Source organism: Egretta garzetta, unplaced genomic scaffold (genome assembly GCF_000687185.1).
Source record: "Egretta garzetta isolate BGI_Z169 unplaced genomic scaffold, ASM68718v1 scaffold49, whole genome shotgun sequence".
In the NCBI taxonomy this organism is placed as follows: Eukaryota; Metazoa; Chordata; class Aves; order Pelecaniformes; family Ardeidae; genus Egretta; species Egretta garzetta.
The window spans coordinates 2,028,944-2,055,157 of record NW_009260775.1 but is presented as its reverse complement, the minus strand read 5'-3'; the positions used below and the strand labels follow the sequence as shown (position 1 = coordinate 2,055,157).

Genomic DNA, 26,214 nt, shown 5'->3' with positions numbered 1-26,214 from the left:
CATTGAGATGCCTTGAAAATCATATCTGTTAAACCACCTTTAAGTGCACTTGCAGTTTCTTTGAATACAGTGTTGAGAGAGTTAGAATTCTAGGATCAAGCTTAGCATCAACGATTGGGCAATGCTGGCAGCACCAGAATGTAGAGGTTGCACAAGACAGAAGTGAAAATGAAAAGTGTTGCCATCCTTCTTCATGGGTCTACGTGACATACCTCCTAGACTGATATTTCCTGCATGATTTTTGTAATTAATGACAATCTGCTGTGATAACATGCAATAATAGACATATAATCCAGGAGAGTTTAGAGAATAGTTGTTCCACGCAGGCCTAGCATGCAAAACAGTTCTGCATGTTTTGTTGCAATTGTAGTAAGGGACTAAGTGCCATAGTTCACAAGGTCTACAGTTGTAAAAATGGTGTATTTCTGCCAACTTGCTGTGCTCTGGCTTTCTCCCTGGTATTTTTAAAATTTTAGCCTAAAAATTAAGTTATTTTTGTTGTGACCAAGCATTTCTGTGTTTTGCCTTTTTATAATTAGTTGAAGATTATCATTGTGAGTTTATTTAGCTTTGTCAAACAAGTGCAAGTCAACTTTAAGTATCTTCATAATGAGTTCAGAATTTGATTTTTTAATTTCCTATCAATTTTGAAATTGGTATGTCCTTGAAAATGCTACATTTTAAAGCTGTTGGTAAGATGAGCTTTCTTAATGAAAAAACTTTTTGTTTTGAAAGCTATTTATAGAGGAGCTTGAAGTATTGTGTAAACAGCTGGGGATTTGTTTCAGAGAAAGGAAATAGACAATTTCTTACCATTTCTTAATTTAAATCTGGCCAGTGTAAGCAACGGAACTAAACATAGTCAAAGTGACTCAGTCCTGTGTAGGTACTTGGAAAATTGTAGCTGTCACAGAAATATGATAATTGGATGGAGTTGCGTGGGAGAAAAGGCTGACAAGGGAAGGAGAGGGTGGTCAGACTTAAACTGGGTGCTGTGGTTACAAATAAAGCCAAATATGCAGTGTCACTGCTCCAAAAAAGTGGGCGAAATTTTTATATGAGATTGAGTAATCAAGGTGTGTGGCTAGAGTCCTGAAAGCAGTGTGTGTGTGTCTCTCCCCGCACCGCTCCCCCCCCTTCTGTTTTTGTTCCAGTATGTGCGTATGCTTTTAAAATTTTGTCCTTTATCCATAATAAGCATTGGAGTTTGTGGGATTTTTTTCTTTATTTCTTTGCCTTTCTTTTCTTTACCAGTTAGATAGGCTACATAGGTTAGATAGGAACTGCACTGAAATTGTACGTGGCAGAGAGTTCCCAAATCATATGGCAACAGGTCAGTGATGAAATGACAGCGCTCATTTCTCTCTTTTTGGGTAGGTTTGGGCTGGTGTGACTAGAACTTCGCATCCGTATGATAGGCTGGTCTGGTAGTTTCTGTGGGACTGCCATAAACAATCCATAAACCCCAGATGAAAGATGGATTCCTCCACATGGCTGGGGAGGATATTACTCCTAGCAGTTTATGTAAATGGCTTCTATTTAAAAGTATGCTAACTCAGGTTGTAATTTTCCATGTTAGGACTGCTGAAGGCTATACTTTCACTCATCCAACTAGAAGGACTGAAAGCATATACATTTGTCCTAGAGCATAGTCACCTAGATGTAAGTTAAGGTGATGCTACTTGGTGATTGCCACCTGCCAAATGCTGTGTAATTTTTAAGTAATATCCAAGGTTCAGCAACTGTGTCTGGATAGGAAGCCTGGCCAGCAGCCAAGCAAGCCCTTCATTACCCTGCTGGGGAGGTGCTGGAGGGCGTCAGGAGCACAGCAGGAGTGCATGAAGTAGCTGAAATATGGGAAGAAGTTTAAATTTGAGTTTTGGCATCAGGACCTTTGGTGTTACATATGCCTGTAACATAATACATGTTAGCCAAAGGTGCCAGATGGGACACAGCTTGTTTGGCAGAAACCTCAGGCTTTCTGTATCCTCAGTTTTTGTTCATGTCACTTCCTGTTACTGGGAACAGGACAGGTTAGATGTTTGATGTTTGGGCACCTATGATTTGAACTAATTATTTCCATGTCATAAACCCATTAGGGATCCGTCTTGATCCTCCATACAGCAGGAGACTTGACAGGACTGGATGATTTCCAGTGAGTTTTGAAGAGGAGTGTTGGATGGGACTCGGCAATTTTCAGTTTTCTTCAAGTGGAAGACGTTCTGGTTTTCTTTTTGCCACGTTGTGGAGCAGCTCATTTTGTAGCAAGTCTTGGAGGATAAAGAGACATTAGCTAGGGACTTCTCAGCAATGTAACTTGAAATTGAATTTTGGTTTCTCAGGACTGAGGAGAAACTAGTTTGTCCTTCATACTAAGAAGGACATCCTAGGTACCTACATCTCTCCCTGCCTTTCCCCAGTAGGAAGAAGACAAAGTGCATGTGTTCAGGGGGGTGGCAGGGAGGAGCAGAGGCCCCCACTTTTGTGACTGGGGAGCCTGCCTGCTCCTTCGTCCTATACCAGGCTGGGTGTTTTCCCTCTTTTTCATCTCTAGTGGAGGCAGGCATGAGGGAGGGACCAATATATAACGAGGATGAAGGGACAGCCAATGTATGATGGAAAAGGAGGACACCAGAAAAAGCTGCTTTTTCTGGCTAGTTTCAGGCCTGCTGCAATTCCTGTGGATGCTTCCTAGGCTCCAAATCTGGATGCCTTCATTGTCAAGGTGGTCTTGCCGTTCTATGGGCAGCAACCAGTTGCTGTTACACAAGTTCATCTTCTTGACTCCATTAGTTTAATCTGCTTTAAGAAAAGGCAGCGTTGCTATCTTACCCATTTTAAACTGCACTTCGAAGACTGACAAATCTCCTGGTAATTGGATATGCACAATAACTGGGGCTTGTTGCAAATCACCAGTTGTCAGAGCCACTGAGATTCCTGAGGGCCAGCCTCTTCTCATTTGCAGTGCTTCAGATTCGTCTCTCATTCTGTAGTTCAGACACTGGAGTAAGCAGTTTTGAGAGTTTTTATGGTTGTTTTTAGAACCAAATGGCTTGACTATGTTATGGTTTATAAATTGATACAGCTTTTCAAATTTCTGATAAATTCCTTTCACATAATTTGATTGTCCTTTATCTTCTGGTGAGGGGGCAGAATTAATTTTTTTTTTTTAATGTTCTTTTGATGCAGAATGCTCAGGTTCTCAGTCATAAACGACAGCCTGCACCACGGTTTTGTTATCAACACTACATTATCTCTAATTTTTGAAAAGTAGAGAATACACAATCTGAAAATAAAAGCAGTATTAAAAGTTTTATCCTTTTTTTCTTTAAAGGCATTATAAGAGCCTGTCAACCAAGCTCTTATTGTCAAACAAGTTCTTGTTGTTTTGTGTGATTCTGTCGCATTTTCCCCTTGCAGACTGCTTGAGGTCTCTGCTTTACCATCACAGTTTGTGTCATTGTCTAGACATGTCGGAGATGTCCCTTGCTTAACCCAAAGTGTAAAATATCTCTAACTATGTGAACCTTGGGTAAGGGAGCACAAGGGTGAAATCTGCTGTCATAAAAATACAATCAGTACAAGGTATTCATCAAGTTGGATGTGATAGCAGTAGTGGCTAAGGAATGTAGCCTGCGCAGAAGATGGCAAAAGGGCAGGTGAATCACATTTGTCTTCCCTATCAGCTAAGCTGAAAGTTGACAGCTGCTACATTTAAAGAACTGCAAGTCATACAAAAGCTAAAACATTCATAATCTAAAACAAATAGTTTTAAAAAAATCTGTTTACTGTTAGAGGCATCTTTTAAAAGGAGAGGCTTATTTCAGAGCAAAGCTTCTGCATGTTAGTAACACTATGATGAACTTTACTTTCTGTAAATAGCTCTTTATTGGCAAGCTACCTGTCATTTTGTATTAATGAAAGAATTACAAGGATCAGTTTTTCTTAATTTTTTTTTTTTAATCATTTCTCCTGTAGAGCCTGGCCAAGTTAACGGATGGATTCAGGAATAGCTGTTGTATTACAGATTCCCTGCAGGATCTCCAGCACAATTCTAGTTTGCTCAGTGACTCCTGTTTACCTCAGCAACACTGCGATGCCTGTTCTCAGACTGACATCACTGGAGAGGTATGCATTCCTATGCAAGATGTTTGCTGTAGAAAATAAGCTGCTTTTGTGCTATAGTGATACATCGTCATTTCCCCTTTTAATTTAAGAGGTGTTGGCTGTAGCAGAATGAAAAATCCAAAGCAATGTTGGTGGTGGGGGAGCTGCGTTTGCTTATTGTTTCCAGAGTGTATGAGCAGTGTTCATGAGTAGTGGGCTTTGCGGTTCTGCTACTTGAGTGTGGCACAGGGGCGTAGCGACGTACTCGCAGGTCAGTGAAGGTAAAATACGCTCCCGGACTCAGCTGTCCCAGCAGAGTACTTCTCACATCATCACTTTGGTGACTGCGGCTTCATTGCTGAGTAACAGCTCTTGCTGAGGTGTCCACAGACCTCTTTTCTTCTTGTCACCAGCTCTGACTTAGTGATGCATGTAATGATTCAGGAAGGTAAGAAAACGCTTTGGCCAGCTTGAAGTTGCAGTAGAGACCTGATTGTGCAGTAGTGTGCCACGTTAGTATTTTGGTAGTAGTGCTGGATGTGTTTTTTCTTTGCGTTTTTAAAATTTTTTTTAAAATCTTTGTTTTTATCATGCTCGTCATCATCCTTCATGTATACATGAAGATGCAAAGATGTAGGGAAGACCTCTGTTCCTTTCTCCTGTCTGAGACAATGGAAGTATTTGTTAGAGTCCCAAAGTTTCTTAAAAACTAACAAAACTTCTCATCTAGTCCATCCATACCTCTATGCTCAAATGTGCCTTTAACTGTGGTATTTGAGAGGAACATATTTTCATTCCTTGGAAATAATTCTGTGTGAATGAAATTGTGAATTCCAAATAATAAAAGTTTGGCTTGCACTGTGGCAGCCTAGCTGTTCTTGAGCAATAAACCATTTGCTTCTGTGGATGAGACTGACAACAAAGCAAGAAGACAACCTGTTTGTAATTTGGTAGTACTATAGTTTGGAAGTTACTCGACATGCGGTTAGAAATTTTTATTGAACTATATAACTTTTTAATCGTAGGCTTTTATCATCCTATTTCTCCTCTATTGTCATCTTCCACTGATAACTAGTTGCCAAGTTGGATGTCTCCAGGGGGCCTCTACAGAAGAGGATATCTGTATTTTTAAGAAGATACACTCCTAAGGCATCTAAGGAAACTTAGCTGTCTTTCAGTGTGCTAGGTAGATGGTGCCTTTGTGATGTCATTTTTCGGACTGGTGATGGATGTGATTATTGAATTCCAAAATGAATTACCAAAAGGAAAATAGCAACCTTTTCCCATTCACAATACACGTTGAGTGTCATCCAGGACAAGCCAAATATACTCTAAAAATTGTGTTTATCAGGTACAGATTTTTTGTTAGGAAAATAAAATAGATAATGGTAATTGTTTTCCTGAATTATTTATAATGGAGTGTGAGTAAAAAAGAGGTGGATTTTTTTAACACGTGTGACAATGAGGAGAGCAAAAGCAGCAGGAACTGAGAAAACCCAGAGGTACAGCAATGCACTTAAATAGGGATTTGGGTTTTAACTATTAGACTGTGTGCAGACTTCTGAAGAGGGGAACGGCTGATGCCCTAAGATGGAGAGAAGTTGCTGTAGAAGCTGGTTAAATAGGGATTTGGGTTTTAACTATTAGACTGTGTGCAGACTTCTGAAGAGGGGAACGGCTGATGCCCTAAGATGGAGAGAAGTTGCTGTAGAAGCTGGACTATATACAGTAGGAGTTGTAGTGTAAATGCAAATCAAGCAAAGAAGGGAAGAGACCAGCGTGGTTGAGACAGGAGATGCTGGTCAAGCTAAGGAGGAAGAGGGAACTGCACAGGCAGTGGAAGCAGGGACAGGCATCCTGGGAAGAGTATAGGGAAGTGGTCCGGTTGTGTAGGAATGGGGTCAGGGAGGCGAAGGCGCAGCTGGAGCTTAACTTGGCTAGGGATGCAAAGAATAATAAAAAGGGATTCTACAGGTATATCAGCCGGAAAAGGAAGGTTAAAGAGAGTGTACCCCCAATGTTGGTGGTGGGGGAGCTGCGTTTGCTTATTGTTTCCAGAGTGTATGAGCAGTGTTCATGAGTAGTGGGCTTTGCGGTTCTGCTACTTGAGTGTGGCACAGGGGCGTAGCGACGTACTTGCAGGTCAGTGAAGGTAAAATACGCTCCCAGACTCAGCTGTCCCAGCAGAGTACTTCTCACATCATCACTTTGGTGACTGCGGCTTCATTGCTGAGTAACAGCTCTTGCTGAGGTGTCCACAGACCTCTTTTCTTCTTGTCACCAGCTCTGACTTAGTGATGCATGTAATGATTCAGGAAGGTAAGAAAACGCTTTGGCCAGCTTGAAGTTGCAGTAGAGACCTGATTGTGCAGTAGTGTGCCACGTTAGTATTTTGGTAGTAGTGCTGGATGTGTTTTTTCTTTGCGTTTTTAAAATTTTTTTTAAAATCTTTGTTTTTATCATGCTCGTCATCATCCTTCATGTATACATGAAGATGCAAAGATGTAGGGAAGACCTCTGTTCCTTTCTCCTGTCTGAGACAATGGAAGTATTTGTTAGAGTCCCAGTTTCTTAAAAACTAACAAAACTTCTCATCTAGTCCATCCATACCTCTATGCTCAAATGTGCCTTTAACTGTGGTATTTGAGAGGAACATATTTTCATTCCTTGGAAATAATTCTGTGTGAATGAAATTGTGAATTCCAAATAATAAAAGTTTGGCTTGCACTGTGGCAGCCTAGCTGTTCTTGAGCAATAAACCATTTGCTTCTGTGGATGAGACTGACAACAAAGCAAGAAGACAACCTGTTTGTAATTTGGTAGTACTATAGTTTGGAAGTTACTCGACATGCGGTTAGAAATTTTTATTGAACTATATAACTTTTTAATCGTAGGCTTTTATCATCCTATTTCTCCTCTATTGTCATCTTCCACTGATAACTAGTTGCCAAGTTGGATGTCTCCAGGGGGCCTCTACAGAAGAGGATATCTGTATTTTTAAGAAGATACACTCCTAAGGCATCTAAGGAAACTTAGCTGTCTTTCAGTGTGCTAGGTAGATGGTGCCTTTGTGATGTCATTTTTCGGACTGGTGATGGATGTGATTATTGAATTCCAAAATGAATTACCAAAAGGAAAATAGCAACCTTTTCCCATTCACAATACACGTTGAGTGTCATCCAGGACAAGCCAAATATACTCTAAAAATTGTGTTTATCAGGTACAGATTTTTTGTTAGGAAAATAAAATAGATAATGGTAATTGTTTTCCTGAATTATTTATAATGGAGTGTGAGTAAAAAAGAGGTGGATTTTTTTAACACATGTGACAATGAGGAGAGCAAAAGCAGCAGGAACTGAGAAAACCCAGAGGTACAGCAATGCACTTAAATAGGGATTTGGGTTTTAACTATTAGACTGTGTGCAGACTTCTGAAGAGGGGAACGGCTGATGCCCTAAGATGGAGAGAAGTTGCTGTAGAAGCTGGACTATATACAGTAGGAGTTGTAGTGTAAATGCACATTCTACCACTGGTTCAAGGATCAGGTGATGTTTTTGTAGTAGTGTTTAAAACACACTAATGATCTAAGTGCTGGGTAACACATCACAGTACAGGGAATGTAATCTAAATTACTTCTAATTAAACTGTCCATAAAATAGCTGTATCAAGTAGTAAAATATTTCAATTAAAAATACTTTTTGTGTTTTAGGCTTGGATAAAGTTGAAAAGTGTTGACCATTCATCAAGGTTTCTATTTGCTAACCCTTGATTTCCAGGATCCATAATTTATTTTTTCCATAATTTATTGAAAGGATTAATTTATCTTCTGTATTTTTAGCAATAAATCAGTTTTGTATTTCTAAAGCATAAAATTGATGTTTATTATGTTATTATTTAAAGCGTTGAGGTTTTTTAGTGAGTCCAGTAAGTGAGACTAGTTTATCCCTTTCTTTATTGTGAGAGTGTTTTTAAAATGTCATTTCTCCCTCTCTTCCCCCCCTCCCCCCTTCCCTTGCTCTTCAACTCTGCAAAAGTTTGGGTTTGATGACAAAACAAGACTTGTAGACAAAGTAAGACTGAACTGGCAATATGAAGAGGCCAAGAAAAGGTAATTAAAGATAATTTTGTTGGGTTTTTTTACGCTTGTGATTAAAGTTTTCAAAGTAGAACTGGAACCAGCCTCCTAGCTGAAATGTCTTTAGGAAGACTGATTTGCTTACTATGGAGTAATTCACAGATAATAAAAGTTTAGGTAAACATAAGACTTTATCATAAGACTATTATATTTGTTTGCAGAGATAAAGCTAAATGTCAGCCTTGTTCTACACTTGTATAAATACAAAATTGCAGTAGTTTAATTGAACTGTTTTACATTTTTTCCCCTTCTCTAACCTCAACATAAGCAGTCTTTAATTTTTCTTTTTTCTTTTCAACTTTGTCTATATTGCCAGTTTTTTACATCTCTCAGAACAAGGGTTAAAAAAAACGTTCAATACTTCTGCCTAATTTTTTTCATGTTATGGTGAGTTTTTCTTTGAGGGAAACCATAATGCTGTCATATGTCTTGGCAGGGATTGGAAGCTTTACAGGCAATTTGCCATTTTGTTGTTCTTGGAAAATTTACCCACATTTGGATGCAATACAGGCTTCAAAAAAATTTAAGTTCATGCAAGCGTGTTCGAGATACACAGCTAAATCTTCAGGATTTGTAACTGGAATGAATATACTGCATGTGAATACTAGTGACTACTAGTGACTGTTACCTAATAAAGGTTAAATAATTGGTTAAAAAACAGGGCAAAACAAAAACCAGTCAGTGTCCTGTTTGGTCACAGGCTTAACCCTTACCACTTAATAGTCCAGTGATAATTCAGGGGTTCATGACAGTTGCTGAAAGGAAGAATTTAGTTTTATACTGATGTGTTTAGCAGAGCCACTGGTGCTGAGAAGATTGTATTAAATGGTTTTAGCTCGGTTTTCTGACACACCTTTTCTGTGCCTTTTTCAAAACAATTCCTTTCTTGTGTGGTATTGCAGGGAAAAGATGGAGTGGCGGGGTTTTCTTGGGTGGGTTTTTTGGGGGATTTTTTTAGTAGCAGAAGCATTTCTCAGCTGGAAATGCCAAACATTTGTTTATGCATGGAATGCAGTATTTCTGAACATCAGAAGTGAGCCAGGGTTTGATGTTAATTAAGTGTAGAAAATCTGGGTAACTAACCTTCCAACTAAATAATAGTAATTGCGGTAAGGGTAGTTGTGCTGTCCCAGGATAGCAACTCTGACAATGGTCCGTTATTTAGCAAAAGCATGTTAGTTGCTTTAAAATAGTAGCCTTATTCTGCCCAGTACGTTGTACGGAAGTAATCAGCTTTCAGCTTTTGAGTGGAACTGCACAAAGCTCATTGCCCCTACCAGTTATCTCTGTGGTTGCATTCTTCATTTATCATGCATTCCTTCCCCTTAGCTTGCTGGCATTTCTGTAGGGCTTTTGTCTCTACTAAATATCTTTGTGTTCATTCTCCCTTGGCTGGTGAAATATCTACTGTTACGGCACAGTGTGGGTGATGGAATGTGCTGTGATGGATTAAAATCTACAAAGTAGAAAATTAAAATGCTACAGTATGTCACAACTGTAAAGCACTATATTACCACTACTTGCTTGTCAAACGGGGTGTGGAAACATACACCAAGTAAGTACAACAGACAAACTGTCTTGCTTCCAAGTTTCAATGGAGACTTTTAAAATACACTGTAGGAGAAAAGTATGTCTTTGCTCTTAAAGGAAAGCAGGGAAAAAGCCCCACAAACTGAAGGGCACTGTGTTGCATTTTAGTCGCTCTAGTGAATCTAGCCAGAGGATCATACAGCTCTAGATACCAGCAGAATATTTGTCATATCTAGTAAAGAAGTTCTTAAAAATATATTCTCTGCATATGGTGTCTTTAGCAAGGAAATGCAGCGTTGCAATTTCTGACTGAACTGTCTTGAGGAATTCAAGAGATGAGACCCAGTGATAGTAGAAAAGTTGGCTTATACTCCCAAAATATCTCTCCTCCCTCATAAAAGATAATTTGATTTTAATTCCTGCTTCAGAAATCTCTCTAACTACCCAGTGGTTTGGCCTTTGCATGAATTAAGACATTCACATAGCTTTTTTTTTTTCCCCCTTCAGTTTCCCACTGGAAGGAAGTTGGATAATTTGCAATTTAATTTTTCCCATGGGTATTTCAGATGTTGTGAGCTGTGGGTTCTGACATCTTCAGCATGCTGGGGAAGAGGTCCTCTCTCCTGTGTCTGATCCAGGCTCTGGGAGGAGGCATGTAAATTCTACTTTTTAACTCGCCAATCATGCTGGAGAGAGGTTCAATTGCTTTTCTTCTGCTCTTTACTCTTCTCTTTTCCCCCCCATTATTTTTAAATAAACTGTACCTTATTTCCATGAAATTTCTTCTCTCAGATCTGTCAGTGTGGCCCTCCAGAGAAGTGGGAGGGAGAGAGGGAGGAAGGGAGGATGATGGTCTTTTTGAACAGACAGCCCCAAGCTGCCTGGATAAATACCGGTTTTAGTTTCAGTTGCTATTTCAGTGAGACCACCTCTCATGAAAGCATTTGCATACTGGAAAGTGTACCCCTCAAGCACTTTTCTGAATAGAGTGTTTCATAGAAAAAGAAGTCAAAAGCAAATTGTTTTTCTTTGATAACTTGTAAGTTGTGCAGTTCAGCATAATGACTACATGAAGTATCTTAGCAAACGATCGTGATCATTGCTTCAGTGCCTCATATCCTGTGAAGTTTATTAATCAGAAGATGAAAAATGATCCCTCCAATAAGAAGCACCAAAATTTTTAACTCTGGGGGTTTTTTTGGGGGGAGTGGGTGGGTTGGGGTTTTTTTTGGTGTGGGTTTTTTTTTTTTTATAATCCAGTCCGATGGTAGTTGACTTTAATGAACTAACGCATGCAAGCATCTTCAACCAGCTTATCTAATTTGGGTGCAAAAGCAGCAATTTGTTTATGTCTTCTGTAAACTTGAGCTCAAAGATGTTATTTTTCAGTTCAGTTGTTTAAATAATACAGTGGCTGTCAACAGATTTATTTTCACCTTGAAAAAGCTTCCTCCTCAGCTATGGTTAATATTTCCACTTTCCCTTTAAGAATGTTGCTTCTTTCTTTTCTGTATAGTTGCTGAATAGTTACTTTGTTGCAAACTTGTCTTACTACTGAAATTAATTTTCAGCTGGGCTTTTAAAAGCACTAGCACAAGCAGAAGTGTGTCGGTGCAATTTGTGCTTGTGCTGTCAAAATATATGTTGGTTGGATATTGATAGCAACATTCCAGTACTGATACAATAACATAGTCAAGTATTTCCCTGTTAAAATTCATCTTGTGTAGGCAGGTTTCAAGGTGTAATTGCCTGAATTTCTAGTGAAATTCAGTAGATTCATATGCTTTATTCTGCTAAACTAATCCGAAAATCTGATTTAGGGATGAAGTAGTTTGTCTGATAACACATAAATACTGGCTTAGGCATGTCAGCTAAATGGAAATCTCCCAGTGTCAGTTTTTAAACATAAAACTTTTCCTTTGGGTTATAAAGGGAGATGAGCCATGCTCTTGAACGATCTTTAAAGTTTTCATTATACCAGTTTACCTGTGAATCGGTGAAAATACTAATTCCTCTCCTCCATTGGTTTTATCAGGCTTTGCAGTTTTCCTAAAGGTGAATACCTTATTTATCTGCAAAATGCCAGTGGACTCTAAAGGTTTCATGAGTGTCTTAAGCCAATTTAAGACCTCCTTGTTATTGAATCAGGCTGCCAGGAAGGCTGGATATTCTGCAGAGCGCACTCATGTTGTCTGCCAAAGCCACAGTGGCACATACTTGCAGGAACAGCCAAAGTAGACACAGTGGAGAAATTTTGTGAGCATTTGGCCAAGTTCCCCAGCTTCTTGTTCTTTCCATTTCTTTCTTCCCCTTTCTCTAGCCTTCCCCTCTTTGAATATAAATCATAACCCACTCTCAAGAGTGTCCGTAAATACCAGAAATTACTGAGTTCTTACACCCTTCATTATGTGTCATAGAATCATTGAATCGTTTAGGTTGGAAAAGACCTTTAAGATCATCAAGTCCAACCATTAACCCAGCACTGCCAAGTCCACCACTAAACCATGTCCCTAAGTACCACATCTACCCATCTTTTAAATATCTCCAGGGATGGGGTAGCCCGTTCCAATGCTTGACAACCCTTTCGGTGAAGATTTTTTTCCTAATATCCCATCCAAACCTCCCCTGGTGCAACTTGAGGACATTTCCTCTCATCCTATTGCTTGTTACTTGGGAGGAGAGACCGACCCCCACCTTGCTACAGCCTCCTGTCAGGCAGTTGTAAAGAGGGATATAGGTCTCCCCTCAGCCCCCTCTTCTCCAGGCTAAACAACCCTAGTTCCCTCAGCTGTTCCTCATCAGACTTGTGCTCCAGACCCCTCCCCAGCTTTGTTGCCCTTCTCTGGACACGCTCTAGCACCTCAATGTCCTTCTTGTGGTGAGGGGCCCAAAACTGAACACAGTATTTGAGGTGCGGCCTCACCAGTAATGAGTACAGGGGCACGATCACTTCCCTGCTCCTGCTGGCCACACTATTCCTGATACAAGCCAGGATGCCATTGGCCTTCTTGGCCACCTGGGCACACTGCCAGCTTGTATTTAGTCCCACAGCCACCTTCTCTGGGGGAAGCATGTGGGAGAAGTTCCCTGATACCTGAAGTGGCAGAGAACTGAGTCCAATTATAAGCCCATTATAAGCCTAAAGAAAAGAGTTAAGCTGGGCTGATTTATGTTGATTGTCTCTGCATATTTGTGTGATCTTCACCACCATTCTCCTCCAAATCATAACTGTGGACTTTTTTCCTTATTTTATCCCCATTGGTCTTCCCATTCCACAGGTAACAAAGGAGAAGTCTCAGCAGAAGTCTAGGCATTTAGATGTAGGGGGCTATTGTTTTGTTTTTTTTTTTTTCTTGGAAAATTCAGAGTAAGTGTGAAGAACTTGCTTAAGATAGAAAGACCAGAACTTGTAGGTTAGGAAGTGCCAGCTGTAGGATACACATAATTTGTCCCTTTTTTAGGCATGAGTTAGGACCTTTGTATTGCTTCAGAGTATTTCCCTCACCAAGACACCCGACTTGCTCATTATCTGAATAATGGTCTAAACACAGGGGTAATTGTAATTGTAAATCAGACTCTTTCATCTTGCAAAAAGTGATTTTTACTTTAATCTCACTTCTATATTTTAATAAATAACCTTTTCTAAACTGAAATGTTCTCAAGCTCAGCAGTATAATTTCATTAATGCTGGGTTTAGATAGCAGTCTTGAAAATGAGGTTCTAGACACTAACATAATCTTTTAGATTCCCTAGATACTTCCAGTGACAGAAGGGTTGCCCTATTTTGTCTAGGGGTGTCTGCTTAGATATATAATGATATACATATATATAACTGAAAATACATGCTTTTGTGCCGCCATGATTTAGTTTGTGTAGCAAAAGTACTACTGGCTGTACCGATCTCCACCCTCATGCTATGTCTGTTTTATCTTGGGCTAGGCATCATGCTAGCTACATTAGTATGGCCATTTCAGGGCAAGTTTGCTATTTCATAGTTTTCCATTTTGAATCAGTGTTTGTTTAAGGATCACCAGGTTAAACCTTTGTCATCCCATCCGTGTCCCTCCTGCTTTTCGGCTTAATGGGAGCTGTTATATTCATCTCCATTTGAAATTTTTAAATACTGAAATAAGCAGCGAGTCAGTCTGCCTACCTAGGAAACCAGTCATTTGATACCACCTACTCGAGCGTGGAATGCAAGCTCCTCAGCACTTGTTATGCAAGGATGGGAATGGGCAAAATGCCTGGAATGTTGATTGCTCAAAATTAACTGTTTTTTCCCCAGGAATATGTTGAATCACTGTATCAGTAGGGACCTCAGTATCTGGCATTAGGCCAGATAAAAGTACTCTTCTCCAGTGGCTACACTGACAAAGTAGTGTCTTAAAAAATACCTGGTAGGAAGGAAAACAGTGTTTGAAAAACAGAGGCTTCATAAAGGATCTTAAATCTTTTTTTTCGCCCTCTTTAAATTGCAATCTATGTCAAGTCATTAATTTATTTAAGTGGGTATCCAAGGTAAGTGAATATGTGCAAAATGGCCACTTTTTTGTAACATACCAGCAGTGAGAATGGCTGGTGTAGTATAGGTATAAAATCTGGTATGGACAAACACAGTGAAATTGTTTGTTTATGTATTTATTGTGTTTGGGAAGAAAAGGTTGTGTTGGGAAAAGAAAAACTGCAATTACGGAACGTGCTTAAGAGGATTTTTTGTTATGTTTTTAGCAGAACTGAGCATGACTCCTCAGATATTTTTCTTAGGTTTGAGTGAGACCATAAAAGCCTTAGGGATGTTTCTAGCCAAGGAGATAAATTTTAAAAAACTTGTCTCTGGTGGCTTTTTGGAACGACTTACCATCCAGAGGGAGTCCTCAGTAGAAAGCGAGCAACAAAATTCCCTGAAAACTTCAGGTCATTTGCAGGAAATACAGGTTGCAGAAAACTGGCTTATCGGTGCTGAAGTATGTGGTGTTTTCCGAGTGCTTTTTCTTTGCTTAAAAGGAAAATGTAGAGACAAAAAGAGCTAGCTGAAATGCTAAAAGTGTTAAGAGAATCCAAGTAAATACCTAATCCAATTTTTGAACCCTTCACTGATATAAACCTTGTCCACAGCAGCATTTTCCCTTTAATAACAATATAAATAAGTTACTGTATGACAACTTCCTACTTTCAAAGCATCATTATAACAGAAATTGAGGGGAGAAAACAAACTTGAAACTGGAATGTCAAACACAAAGGGAGTTACGTGCTCTCATCAGGCTCAAGAGTCTAAATTAAAACCTCTTGTATTGAGGGTGGCATTTTGCTCTACAGCCGAGCAGATTCAGTGGTTAACTAGCACTGAAAGGGGGGATCCCACCTTCCCCTCTTGTCTGCCAGCACTTCTCTCTTCCTTGCTACCTGCATTAGCGTTTATTTGCTCCAATGATCAGCTTTTGAACCAGCTCACCCTGCATAAGAAAAATAGCTAGCAAAACAATTGTGAGTGTTAAAATGAAGGAGAGGGTCAGTCCTTCAGCTATCTTGCAAAGCAGTCGGGAGACTTCACCAGACACATCTCATCTTCTTTCATCCACAAGATGTGTAAGAGCTTATGACCATGGTCACTCAAATACAGGGCCCAGCTGATTCACACTTGCCTGCCAAGCTATGGTAACCCAACTGTACCCGAATTCTGTAATTCTGTTGAAAAGACCTTGAAGTCCCCGTTTGTTTTATTTGGCACTGAACACTTGAAAATCAAGCTGTATACGCCTTCAGGAGTGTTTACTGAATCTTTAACAGCATAGCAGCCTGGGTCGGGGAGAGGAGGGATCCTGACGCTGCTTGCTCTCCTGGCCCTGACGTTTGGTCGATGGGGTGAGGTGTTCTTCAGGAAGCTGCATCTGGAATTCATGCACAATAGCTGAGGCATGAAATATGTAGACTATACGTATTGATTCACAATGGTGCTTTCAGTAGCTATTGGCAGGAAGTTGGTTATTAATGCAGGGAGGAGGAAATAGTATTGAAGGGCTTGATAAAAGTATTCTGCTTTAGACGAAAATGTAACATAATACCCACGTTCTTTACTTGCTGTAAATGGAATGGGGGGGGGGGAATTTTTATTTGACAAAATTCACAGTAAAATTCCAATTCATATATGAATGCAGTCATTGTGGAATGACTTATATTGATACTTTATTTCCCTTCCCCTGATAATAAGATGTCCAAATACTTTCCAGATGTCAGTATGAAATAAGCATTTTGCATGAGGTTTTGTTTTTAGACGGGGAAAACCTTACCTTTGTCATGTCTATGCCTTTCCTTTTATTTTTAAACATGTTATCATACTCTGTCTTCTACGGATCTTCTGCTTGCTTGTTATGTGCTTTTACCTTGCTTTGTTTTTTATTACCTTTTCTTTCTTACCAGATATTTTGGAAAAAAGATTACTTAAACTAACTTAGCAAAAGAATGAATGCATATCCCACTTTTATGGCTGGCTTTAAATGTGCCCTTATATATTTATTTATTTAAAGGGTGATAATCTTTTATGGTGCGCTGAACTGCAAATGCTACCATTTCAAAAAGAAGGTGAAACTGAGGTGTACAACTGCATAGCTGTTCTACAGTTCTTTCGTTTCAAATGTTCAAAAATCAGAAAGCTAGATTTTCTCTTACTTACTTTTCCTTTTAATTGTAACATTCTAAAGTGTCTAAATTACCCACTGTAAGACAAGCATAAATACCTAGCGGTAAAAAAGTGTTCTCCCTGTTATGCTTATATACCTTTTGATTTTGCCCAAAGAAACATTTGTGAAATTTCTAGCATTCAGGTTCGTTGTAATATTTAGAGGAGTTCAAAATTTGGTTTTTTGCAGAACATTTTCTTAAAATGTCTGTTGTGGAATTATTCTTACAGTTGTTTTCGTGTCATAGTTCAACATATTGAGATATAGGAAATTACTTTTGGCTATAAAGCCTACTACAAAAAAAAATCAAATTAGCTTATTTAATTGCATGATTTGATGATGGATCCATCTAAAGTCACGTGTATTTTGTAACCAGTAATTCTTTTTTCCAGACCTATGTTTTTGTTTTACTGACAGCTTATTTATTCTTAAAATTTTGTTGTCGGTCAGGACTGCCTAATGTTTTCAGCCATTGAACCATTCCTCTACTAGGTGGGACATGAGTATATGGACCTATTGTCACTAGATAAGAGTCTCCCCTCCGTCCCCTTCAACTCGTCTCTGCCCTTTTGAAATCCCAAGTTAAGATCTGATAGCGGAACAATGAGGAATGAAAGGATGTTCAACTTAAACAGCTGTACAGGCAGCAAACTCAGGAGCTCTAAAATATTAATTGATTTATTACAAAATGAGAAAGCTGTGAAGACAGGTATTGTCTATGTAACAGATAAATGCACTGTAGTTCTTATATAGCCACACACTTCAGGAGCGCTTGCAGTTCTTTAGTGTTTTAAAAATAGACAAGGCGGGGGGGGGCAACCCACCCCAAAACCCAGAAACAAATAATCCTTCCAAACTCCTCTAAATTTTCTTGTTTTGAAATTCAGAAGAAAAAAGAGAAGTCAACAGGCATCACCTTTTGGTGTTTTTCCTCTTGATTGTCTTCATCTTTGTCTGTTCTGCGTTTTGAAATATATTTATCCTCTTTTAAAGAGTTTCGAATATACAGCAGCAGCTGGCCTTGCTAGACAATGAATCTTGGCCAGGAATGGCTGAAGCGGACAGGGACCGTCTTCAGCTCATCAAAGAGAAGGAGGCTCTTCTTCAGGAGCTGCAGCTCATCAGTCAGCAGAGACGATCCCCAGAAGACATTGCACGTTTGGAGGAAGAAAAAAGACGTTTGGAGGATGAAATTCAACGGGCTCGAGCAACGTCTGCTCATGGGGCCACCGAAAGGTTTGGGAACTTAAATCATTTTCTTGTCTACTGTGAGATCCACATAGGGTAGTTTCAAAAGGAACAGTAGGGAATTCCACTGTGTTTAAGAAACAAACAAAAATGTTACTAGAGTGATTTGCTTTAAAAAAGGAAGAGACTGTTCCTGACTGCCATTATTTAATTCCGTCTTGAAGTTTTCTGAAGGAGGGTTAGAGTGATGTTGGCTAGTTAGTGCTCCTTTCATTCATCTAAAAAGTCTGAATAGGAAGAAGAGATCAGAATAGAGTCACAAAAGATGCTTGGAAAAAGTCTGAGTGATATTGCCTGATAATAGAGACCTGGATAGTGAAAGATTTTTCTGTTATTTTGCAGTGGAGTAATACTCATCTCCAAAAGCATCAGAACAAAGATCCTTTATTATATTTGGGTTCTGCTTATAACAGGCAAATTAAATGATTATGTTTTTACTGCCTGTTGTATACAGTTTTTCCTTTTAATTGGCAATCTCAGCAGTAGGAGAACATCCCAACTCTGACGTTCAATGAACATAGTAAACAGAGTCATTTTTGAAAACTTAATTTAAGTATCAAGTTATGTGTAAAAACAAACAACCCCCAAAACATATTAATGGGAACACTGTGTTTATTTCAAAGTTGCCCAGTTTTTCCTGTAGCCAAAGAAATGGACAAAACCTCTTAACCTGCTCTTGTTACCACAGGCTGAAAGCGAGAAAGTACTTGTTCTTGTTTCCCAGACTTGCTTCTCTAAATAGTGGTAAAAACCCAGCTTTGACACTTGAGGGAAAACTACATGAACCAGCTTTAATGTGATCTGTGTAAAGGTTAATATTTATGTAATTAAGACACTTTTATAATATCTGGAAGTGCTTTCCATATACAAATTTTGAGAACTTCAGTTCCTTTGAAAAGGCTTACTTCAGACAGTAAATTCAGGCAGTAAATAGAAAATTCACAGCCAACCTACAGTTCAGTGTTATGTATTTTGCAATTTTTGCAATATTGTTGCATTGGCTTTCCAGCTTAAACTGACAGAAAAGGGAGTTAACTTTACACTGCAGTGTAGTAAGTTTTATTTGTTGTTTTTGGGCTCTCATGCTAGGTAGTGCATACTATGTTGGCAAGAAGGCCAAGCTATTTTTCCATGTAGTTCATGCTGTGGAAACCAGCATTCCAGTGTGATACTTGATATTTCAAATGTTAGCAAAAAGTTGAGTAGAAGTTAGAATAACAAATTGCAAGGAAGCTCAGCTATTAGTAGCCCTAATTTGTTTGTTTGTTTGTTTGTTTTAGACTCAGGAATAACCAAAACCATTCCTAGTTCTGCTTTTCTATTTCCACTTTCTCCTAATTGTGAAATACAAAGTTTCCTCTTCAAGTAATTACCAGTTCTGTTGTTACTGAGTTTTAAAGGCATTGAATTATGCGCAGATCGGAACTAACTTAAAATCTGTATGACAGAGGTGGGGTTTTTTGTTGGTGGTGTTTTGGGGTTTTTTGTTAGTTTTTTTATTTTTTTAAAGATTGGCTGGCAGTCTTAGTCGGAGGCATCTCTTGCCCTCTAAAGCGGGTACCTACCTTAGCAGCATTGATGGCTGTGGAGTGCAGGTTCCTAAGTTTGTTTTTTAAAGTAGATGGTGTGGATACCCCTTCTTTCCCCTGCAAGCTTTTGAATCAGTTAAGTTTCTTGCATCCCTTTGTCTCTTTCTTTTGGTTCCTGCATGCAGTGCCTTTGTCATCTTAACTTTAGGGAGCTGAGCTGCAACCTTCCTTGCAGCACTTGGTTAACCTTGGCCTGGGGTCCACAGAAGCAGAAGAATTGCTTCGGCGTTGCCTGTGCTCGGGTGTGCAGCTTCTGCCCTGTGGTTGCAACAAAGGGAGCGTCCCCAGAGGGCGCTGGGGTTGCTGGAGCATAGCGCTACAGCCCCTTGCCAATGTATGAACTGATGAAGTTGGAGGCCAAAGAAGTTGAGAGATTTATGTTTTAACTGCTAGCAAAGACGTATTTTTTTCATATCTTAACCATACGAAGTTTATGGAAATGAATGCTGCCATTTTGTTTTATCTAGAAGGCCTCCCTTCCTTTTTGTGGAATTTTTTTTTTTTATTATTGTTTTTATTTTTTTTTATTCCTGCCCATTAACATGTTGAATTCTAACAGCTGTCTTTACAGTTCAGGAAGGTCTGAAGCACTCAAATAAGTTTGATCTACCTTCTCCAAACGGTCTTGTCAGAATCCCAATTTCCAGCTAACTTGTGAATGCAGGGCTGGAGCAGTAACTTTCCTGGACATACATCTGTAGAACATAAAACAGACTACCACCCTGATTTTATTTTGAAGTTCAGTGATTGGGCTTGGAGAAACAGAACACCAGGAATACTTGTAATTCTGGATTCAGGAAAAGAATAAATGTGATATCAATAGATAAAATCTATTCTTCGAAGTTTTAATAATCTAAAAATACAGAATTGAAGATAACTTATTGCTGTATGAGACCAACAGCATTATAGGTGCATTCTATTTGTGTTGTGGCAATGGTACTAATCCAGGTGCTCGTTACTAGAATGGGCAAAAAATAAGTTGCAGCGAGACGTGTTTGTCATAGCTTAGTATTCAAAACGCTGTATCACCTGCTTAAATATAATGATAGATAAATGTACTTGAAACACCTAGAATTAGAGCTTAAAGTTGAGTTTTATGGTTACTGCTTAACAGGAGTCCTCCAAACCCTTTCTTTTTATCTTTGAAATTTGACACTAATTAGCTTGAATAATAGGGCTGTTTGGAATATTTTTTTCCTGCCAAGGCAACAAAATTCATAGTAGTTCCCTGTATTTTACTGGCATGATCAGGTTGATGCAAGAGAAAAAAAATAATCTTGTAGAGTCTGATGTTTTTACCTAGGATTTTTTATGACTTTGCTAATTGTTGTAATATATTTTCAGTGTCATGATTCTTGCATTGTGCCTCAATTACTTTTTTTGTCTGGGAATTCTGCTGGAGTCTTAGTTCTTGTGTTCTTGCTGAAATTGGTGCATACGAGCTGCGGAAATTAAAACTTCATTAAACAGTGGAACTTCTTTGTATATTCCAAACTGCAGTGCAATATTTTTCTGTACTTGGAAAGCTCCTATCACTCCTTGAGCGCTACTGTAATGAAGAAAAATAGTAACGTGTATCTCTTTAATTATAGGATACTGTTACAGGAAAAGAGAAATTGTTTGCTTATGCAACTAGAGGAAGCTACACGTTTAACCTCATATTTACACTCCCAGTTAAAAAGGTGAGTTATGTAAAACCAGCAGGTTTTGAAGTTTAACTGCAGCAGAGAAGAATATTAATAATCTATAAAGTTTGCCTTTTAATACTTTTATGTATGTGTGCCCAGGAAATTAATTTTTTACTAAATTTATACAGTTTGGTCTGTGGAATGTGATGGTTTGGATGGAGTTTATATTATAAATAGTATTAGTGATGGCTATTTGGGCTAGATCATTACATATATTTGGGAATTTCATGTTACCTGTTTTCTGACAAGAAGATACGTACTTAAAACCTGTTGCAATATTGTTACAGTTTTACTAATATGTAGATAACATCCTTTTAAGTTCTGTGTGGTTTTAATATTCTGATACCTTCTCCAAAGGAGAGGGGTTTTTGATCCCTGGTGAGATGGCAAAATGTTGTCATTTAAATACGAGAAGCTAAGACCCACACAGAAGCCCAGAATGTTTTGCGTATGCACACTCACGGCTGCCTTTTTAACTGCAGCTCTTGGGGATTCCTGGGCTCAACACCGCACCAACATCAAAAGCTCAGTTCCTGCTGTGTCTTACTTAATTTCTCTGTCACTTACATTCTTCTCCCCCTAACTGTCTGAGAGTGGTAAGAGGAAGGGTAGTAGGATTCCTCCTGAAGTATTTTTTTATTTTGCACTAGAAAAACCTATGAGGGTGAGGCTTACACAGCAGTTCATTAGGACTCTCCAAATCCCTTCACTTCTTCTCCCTGATACATTTAGGACCCATCGTTAACATGAATTCAAACTGGACCATGGTAATCTACCCTTCCTGGCTTTACATTGAGTTCACTGATCCAGATCCTGCTCTGGCCTCTTTTCTGCCAAATTATGGCTGCTTACACGTTGGAGTAAGGAGTAGGCTCATACTGTTGGACTGTTTGTCTTCAGGCACTAGGTCCTGATTTGGCTGTCACTTGTGCTGTTCCAGTCATGGTTGTGGTTGAAACCAGGGCAAGAGACATGAGCTAGACCTTAAAATGCCAAGTCATCTCTCTGTGTCACTGTACTGAATACATGTAAAATTGCTTGTGTAACCTGGATTGACGTTTTTATGTCTGTGCTGGTGTCTCCGATTGTATTTGAAAGGGCCTCTTTTGTTTTCTCTTTCTTTGCCTGCCCTAGTCTGTCGGCTAGCACCCTGACAATGTCCTCTGGCAGCAGCAGGGGATCCCTGGCCTCCAGTCGAGGCTCCTTGGCCTCCAGCAGAGGCTCCCTCAGCTCCGTCAGCTTTACAGACATCTATGGCCTTCCACAGTACGACAAATCAGACAGCGTTACAGACTACGGGCAGCATTTACGCTTTGACATAATTCCCTTCGAGTCTCTCACAAAGGATGTGCCATATGCTGATGCCATTGGACACTCAAATTTCAATAAGCAGCGGAGGTCTCTGGATACCCCGCAGTCCCTGGCGTCCCTGTCATCACGGTCCTCCTTGTCATCGTTGTCCCCTCCAAGCTCGCCTCTGGACACCCCATTTCTCTCTGCGTCTCGAGATTCTCCCTTAGCTCAGATGTCGGAAGGTTTTGAGGAGATGGCAAGCATAGGAGCCCTGGAAATGCTCAGGGCTCAGACCATAGCGTTGGGTGATGATGATACACAAGGAACGAGCTCATCTCAGACGTCCACTTACGCTGTGGACAATGAAGGGCTGCGAGAAATGGGACCACAGCTGACTGCTGTCCAAACTGGTGGAGGTGAGTTTCTGGAAATTATTTTTTTGTTACATTATCATAGAAAATGTCACATAGGCCTAAGCAGAGTAGAGGTTGTTCCTCAGTTTGGTTTATTTTACTTCCATCAGTTAAAATTGCATGGCAGACATTAGCTGTTAAAAAAGCCAACCAACCAAATGAAAAAAACCAAACTCCCAAACTTTAAATTTAGGGCAAAGAAGTGAAAGAGTAGAGAAATCTTTGTAAGTGGATCTTAAAATAGTGGTGAATTGGGTGGAAGAAAGGGAATGGAATATCAACTTTGGAGCGTAGCCTGTGAAGGGATAAATATTTTGGTCTTGGATTGGGAATAAGTCAAAAAAACCAACCATAGTTTAATTACTTCTGAGGCCCCCAATTATGCCTGTGTTGTCATTATTCTGATAATTTAAAGCAACACAAACCCAGGGAAGATAGGGGTGGGGGGTGGGGGAACTTAAACAAACAAAAAAAACCCCAAACACAAAACCAGGCACAAGGTGACGCTGCCAACAGTGCTTGAAGGCTGGCTGACTCCATGATGAATTCGCATGCACTCCAAACCAGGTTCCCATCTCTAAGTTCTGCAATGGAGCAGAAGCCACAGTGGCGTGGCAGTCATGGGTGCATGGTGCACTGTGCTCGTGAGTAGAGTGCTTCATCAGCCGAGGAACATTTTTTGCATGGGGAGTGTGACAAGTTAAGCATCTGCTTGAGTGGTTGTCTTGGAGAACCTGTGCTCTGTGATCGCAGAGGAGCGATGTATGCAGTTACCACGGCACACATACTGTTGAGTTTTCTTTTCCTGCTTGACTACGAAGCTGATAGACTTGCTTTAGCTTGCATTGGTAGAAGCTTCTGAGGCACTAGAGTTGAGAAACATAAATTAGAAACATCAAAAGAGGAAACGGAAACCTTATTAAAAAAAACAAACCAATTTAAAAACCTGAGCGTACAGGCACAGGAGAAATTTCTTTTCCTGTTTTAATCAATTGAATGAAGAACTGCTGTTAAAATGAAAGAGTATTCCTTCACGATGACATTTTTGTGTGTTGGTTTGCTCATATTTCTAATAAGACCATACCAATAATAGAGAAGGGCTTTTAGAGAATATTTTTAATATTAAAAATTGTAATTCCCATCCCATTCCTGCATCCAGAATTCTGTGTTAGCAGTTGCATAGAATGTTGGATTCAGGACTTAAAACATCAGGAGTAATGTGAAATATAACCAGAGAGTGTTATCCTACCAAAATCTTACTTGTCAGGTGACAATGAGAAGGAACATTGCTTTCAGCTTTTTATTTTCAAAACCAAAATGTCACCACTGTGCTAAAAAGCCTGTATTGCTCAAACAGCATTTCAGTCTAGACTCACCTACTTTCCTTAACACAGCTAGCATTGCCAGAAGATACTGCTGCAGAATTTACATTTACTAGATGTAAACATTTTTAGTGCCCATATTGCAGCTTTCAGCCCAAAATAAACAGAATTCCAGAGACCAGCATGTAAGCTTGTGCTTAAATTAGTGCCATGAAGAGGCTTCCTGAGGCTTTCTTTAAACCTCAGAGCAGACCACAGCATGTCTTCACCCATTGTGGTAAGTGGAACTATGTTAGTAGTTCATTTATAGCTCGTACGTGTTTCCTAGAAGTGAAGGCCTGGTCTGAGGGCCTAGGGGGCAATAGGATGAGGGTTGTGTTCCTGCTTTGGTTTTTCTTTTCTCCCTTCTCTGTCACATTTCTACATGTTTCGCATTTCTCTGCAAACCTCTGGCAGAAGATGCCTGTGCTACCTGCCCTCACTGCTGCCGTGTCCAGCTCCTAGTTCAAGGGTTACAACTTTTCACTGTGTACAACAGAGTGCTTTGTGTTGCTCTTTGAGGACGAATGTATGATTAAAAGGTAGCCAGGCTGTCTTTTTCTGAGATTTTTTTTTTAAATACTTGGATTTGAAAACAGTTGCTTAAGAAAAATTGTTCAACCTTTCTGAAATTAGGCTGGAGCCATGACTACTCTGAACTCCGCAATCACTAGCTGGTGGGTTTGCAATTGTAATGCAATTGTTTGCAAGTAGCAGTTGGAAGTTTCAAAACTATTTTGGTTTTGCACTCTTTTTTTTGAAGAATTTGGTGGAGCATCAAGCTCTCATATCTCAGCTTGGGAACCCCCAGATGTTGGGGGGGGGGTGGGTTTTCACTAAGGTACAGTGTGCTTTGCTGCTGCCACCCAATGGTCTGGTAGCATAATGCGATGCTGGAAAACCAGTAAGTGTCTCAGCTTGGACAAATCTTTTGCCTGTTCCTTCACTAGACAAAACACGAGGTAATTTTTGTAAATTCTGTGGGCTGGGAGGGTTAACACTGAATAAACTGCACGTACTTTGCACTGAAGCAGCATTTGAGCGAGTTCAAGGAGTTCTTCAGGAACTGCAGTTTTGATGTTCAGTTGCTGATCTGCTTTTTTATTGTTCTGCATCTGTCTCAGGGACATACTGTGAAATATGTTAGCATGTGTGAATGGACGGAAGATGCCCAAGAGGTTAAACCCATTGCATTTATAAGGCTGTGAGTGGAAGGAAACACATTAATAAAATATTGGGCCTCTATCTCTTCTTCTCTATCGTAAAATAATCTTTCACCTGCTAAGTTTCCTTTAATGGCTAAATAATCTCTTGTTTGCAAAATATTGTCATAGATCTAAAAGATGATTTATCATTGTGTGCTTTTCATTTTGTCTTGTTTCTCATGCGGCACAGCAGAAAAATTCACTGTAAGTGAACTTGAAATTACTTATTGTACTGTTTTTGCCTGTAATTCCCAGTGTGTTTTTCTGTGTGAAGTGTTGGGTTGGTTTTTTTGTTTTGTTTTGGGTTTTTTTGAGTTGCATGTGAAGAAACAGGAGATTTTGCTACATTTGGTTTTGTTTGATAGTGTGCTGTATCTGTTTAATCATTATGGCATACTTATTTTTTTGCTATGTCAACTAAACAATATATTCATGGCTGTAGTTAAATTCCTGGAAAAAGTGTTCTCCGAGCTTCAACTTTGTTATATCATAGTAATGCCTGACAGCATCATGGTAGGTAAGGTCTGTTTGTGTCTCTGATTTAGTTTTTATGAGAGTGTTTGACTATTTTATTAGTGCATTTTGAGTGGACATGCGGTATTTGTAGTCTCCTAAGCTTGTGAAACATGCTTTCGATTTATTTTTTAGCTAATGAAATCTTGGGCGCCAAAATTTCTGGTTAAGTTCACTTTTTCAGCTAATGACACCTGAGAATATTCTTTTAATCGGGGCTGTCTTAGGTTTATCAAGCTCTGGCATCCAGTAGTTCTGGAAATTCATATATATTATTCACTGATTTTGTTATTTAAGTAAGAAAATGGAAGGTAATTGTCTATCTTAAAATAGTTTAAAAATAATGTTTCTCTAGCTTCCAGCATTGGAAGGTCTGTAACGTGTGCTAAACCTGGTTCTGTCTAAAACGAAATCTGATGTTTGTTTCTTTTTGACCAATTTTTCCTGCTGCCCTT

At 39.3% G+C, this 26,214-nt stretch overlaps 1 protein-coding gene across 3 annotated transcripts in view; it reads left to right on the top strand.

Moving 5' to 3' along the window:
- The window catches only part of WWC3 (WWC family member 3), a 63,516-nt gene that overhangs the window by 18,588 nt on the left and 18,714 nt on the right, over window positions 1–26,214 (top strand). For all 3 annotated transcript variants that reach the window (XM_035901720.1, XM_035901719.1, XM_035901718.1), the window contains exons 6-10: window positions 3,979–4,128; window positions 8,142–8,215; window positions 17,443–17,685; window positions 20,879–20,968; window positions 22,109–22,683. In XM_035901720.1, the coding sequence (XP_035757613.1) occupies window positions 3,979–4,128; window positions 8,142–8,215; window positions 17,443–17,685; window positions 20,879–20,968; window positions 22,109–22,683 (1,132 nt within the window). The remainder of the gene's footprint in view (window positions 1–3,978; window positions 4,129–8,141; window positions 8,216–17,442; window positions 17,686–20,878; window positions 20,969–22,108; window positions 22,684–26,214) is intronic.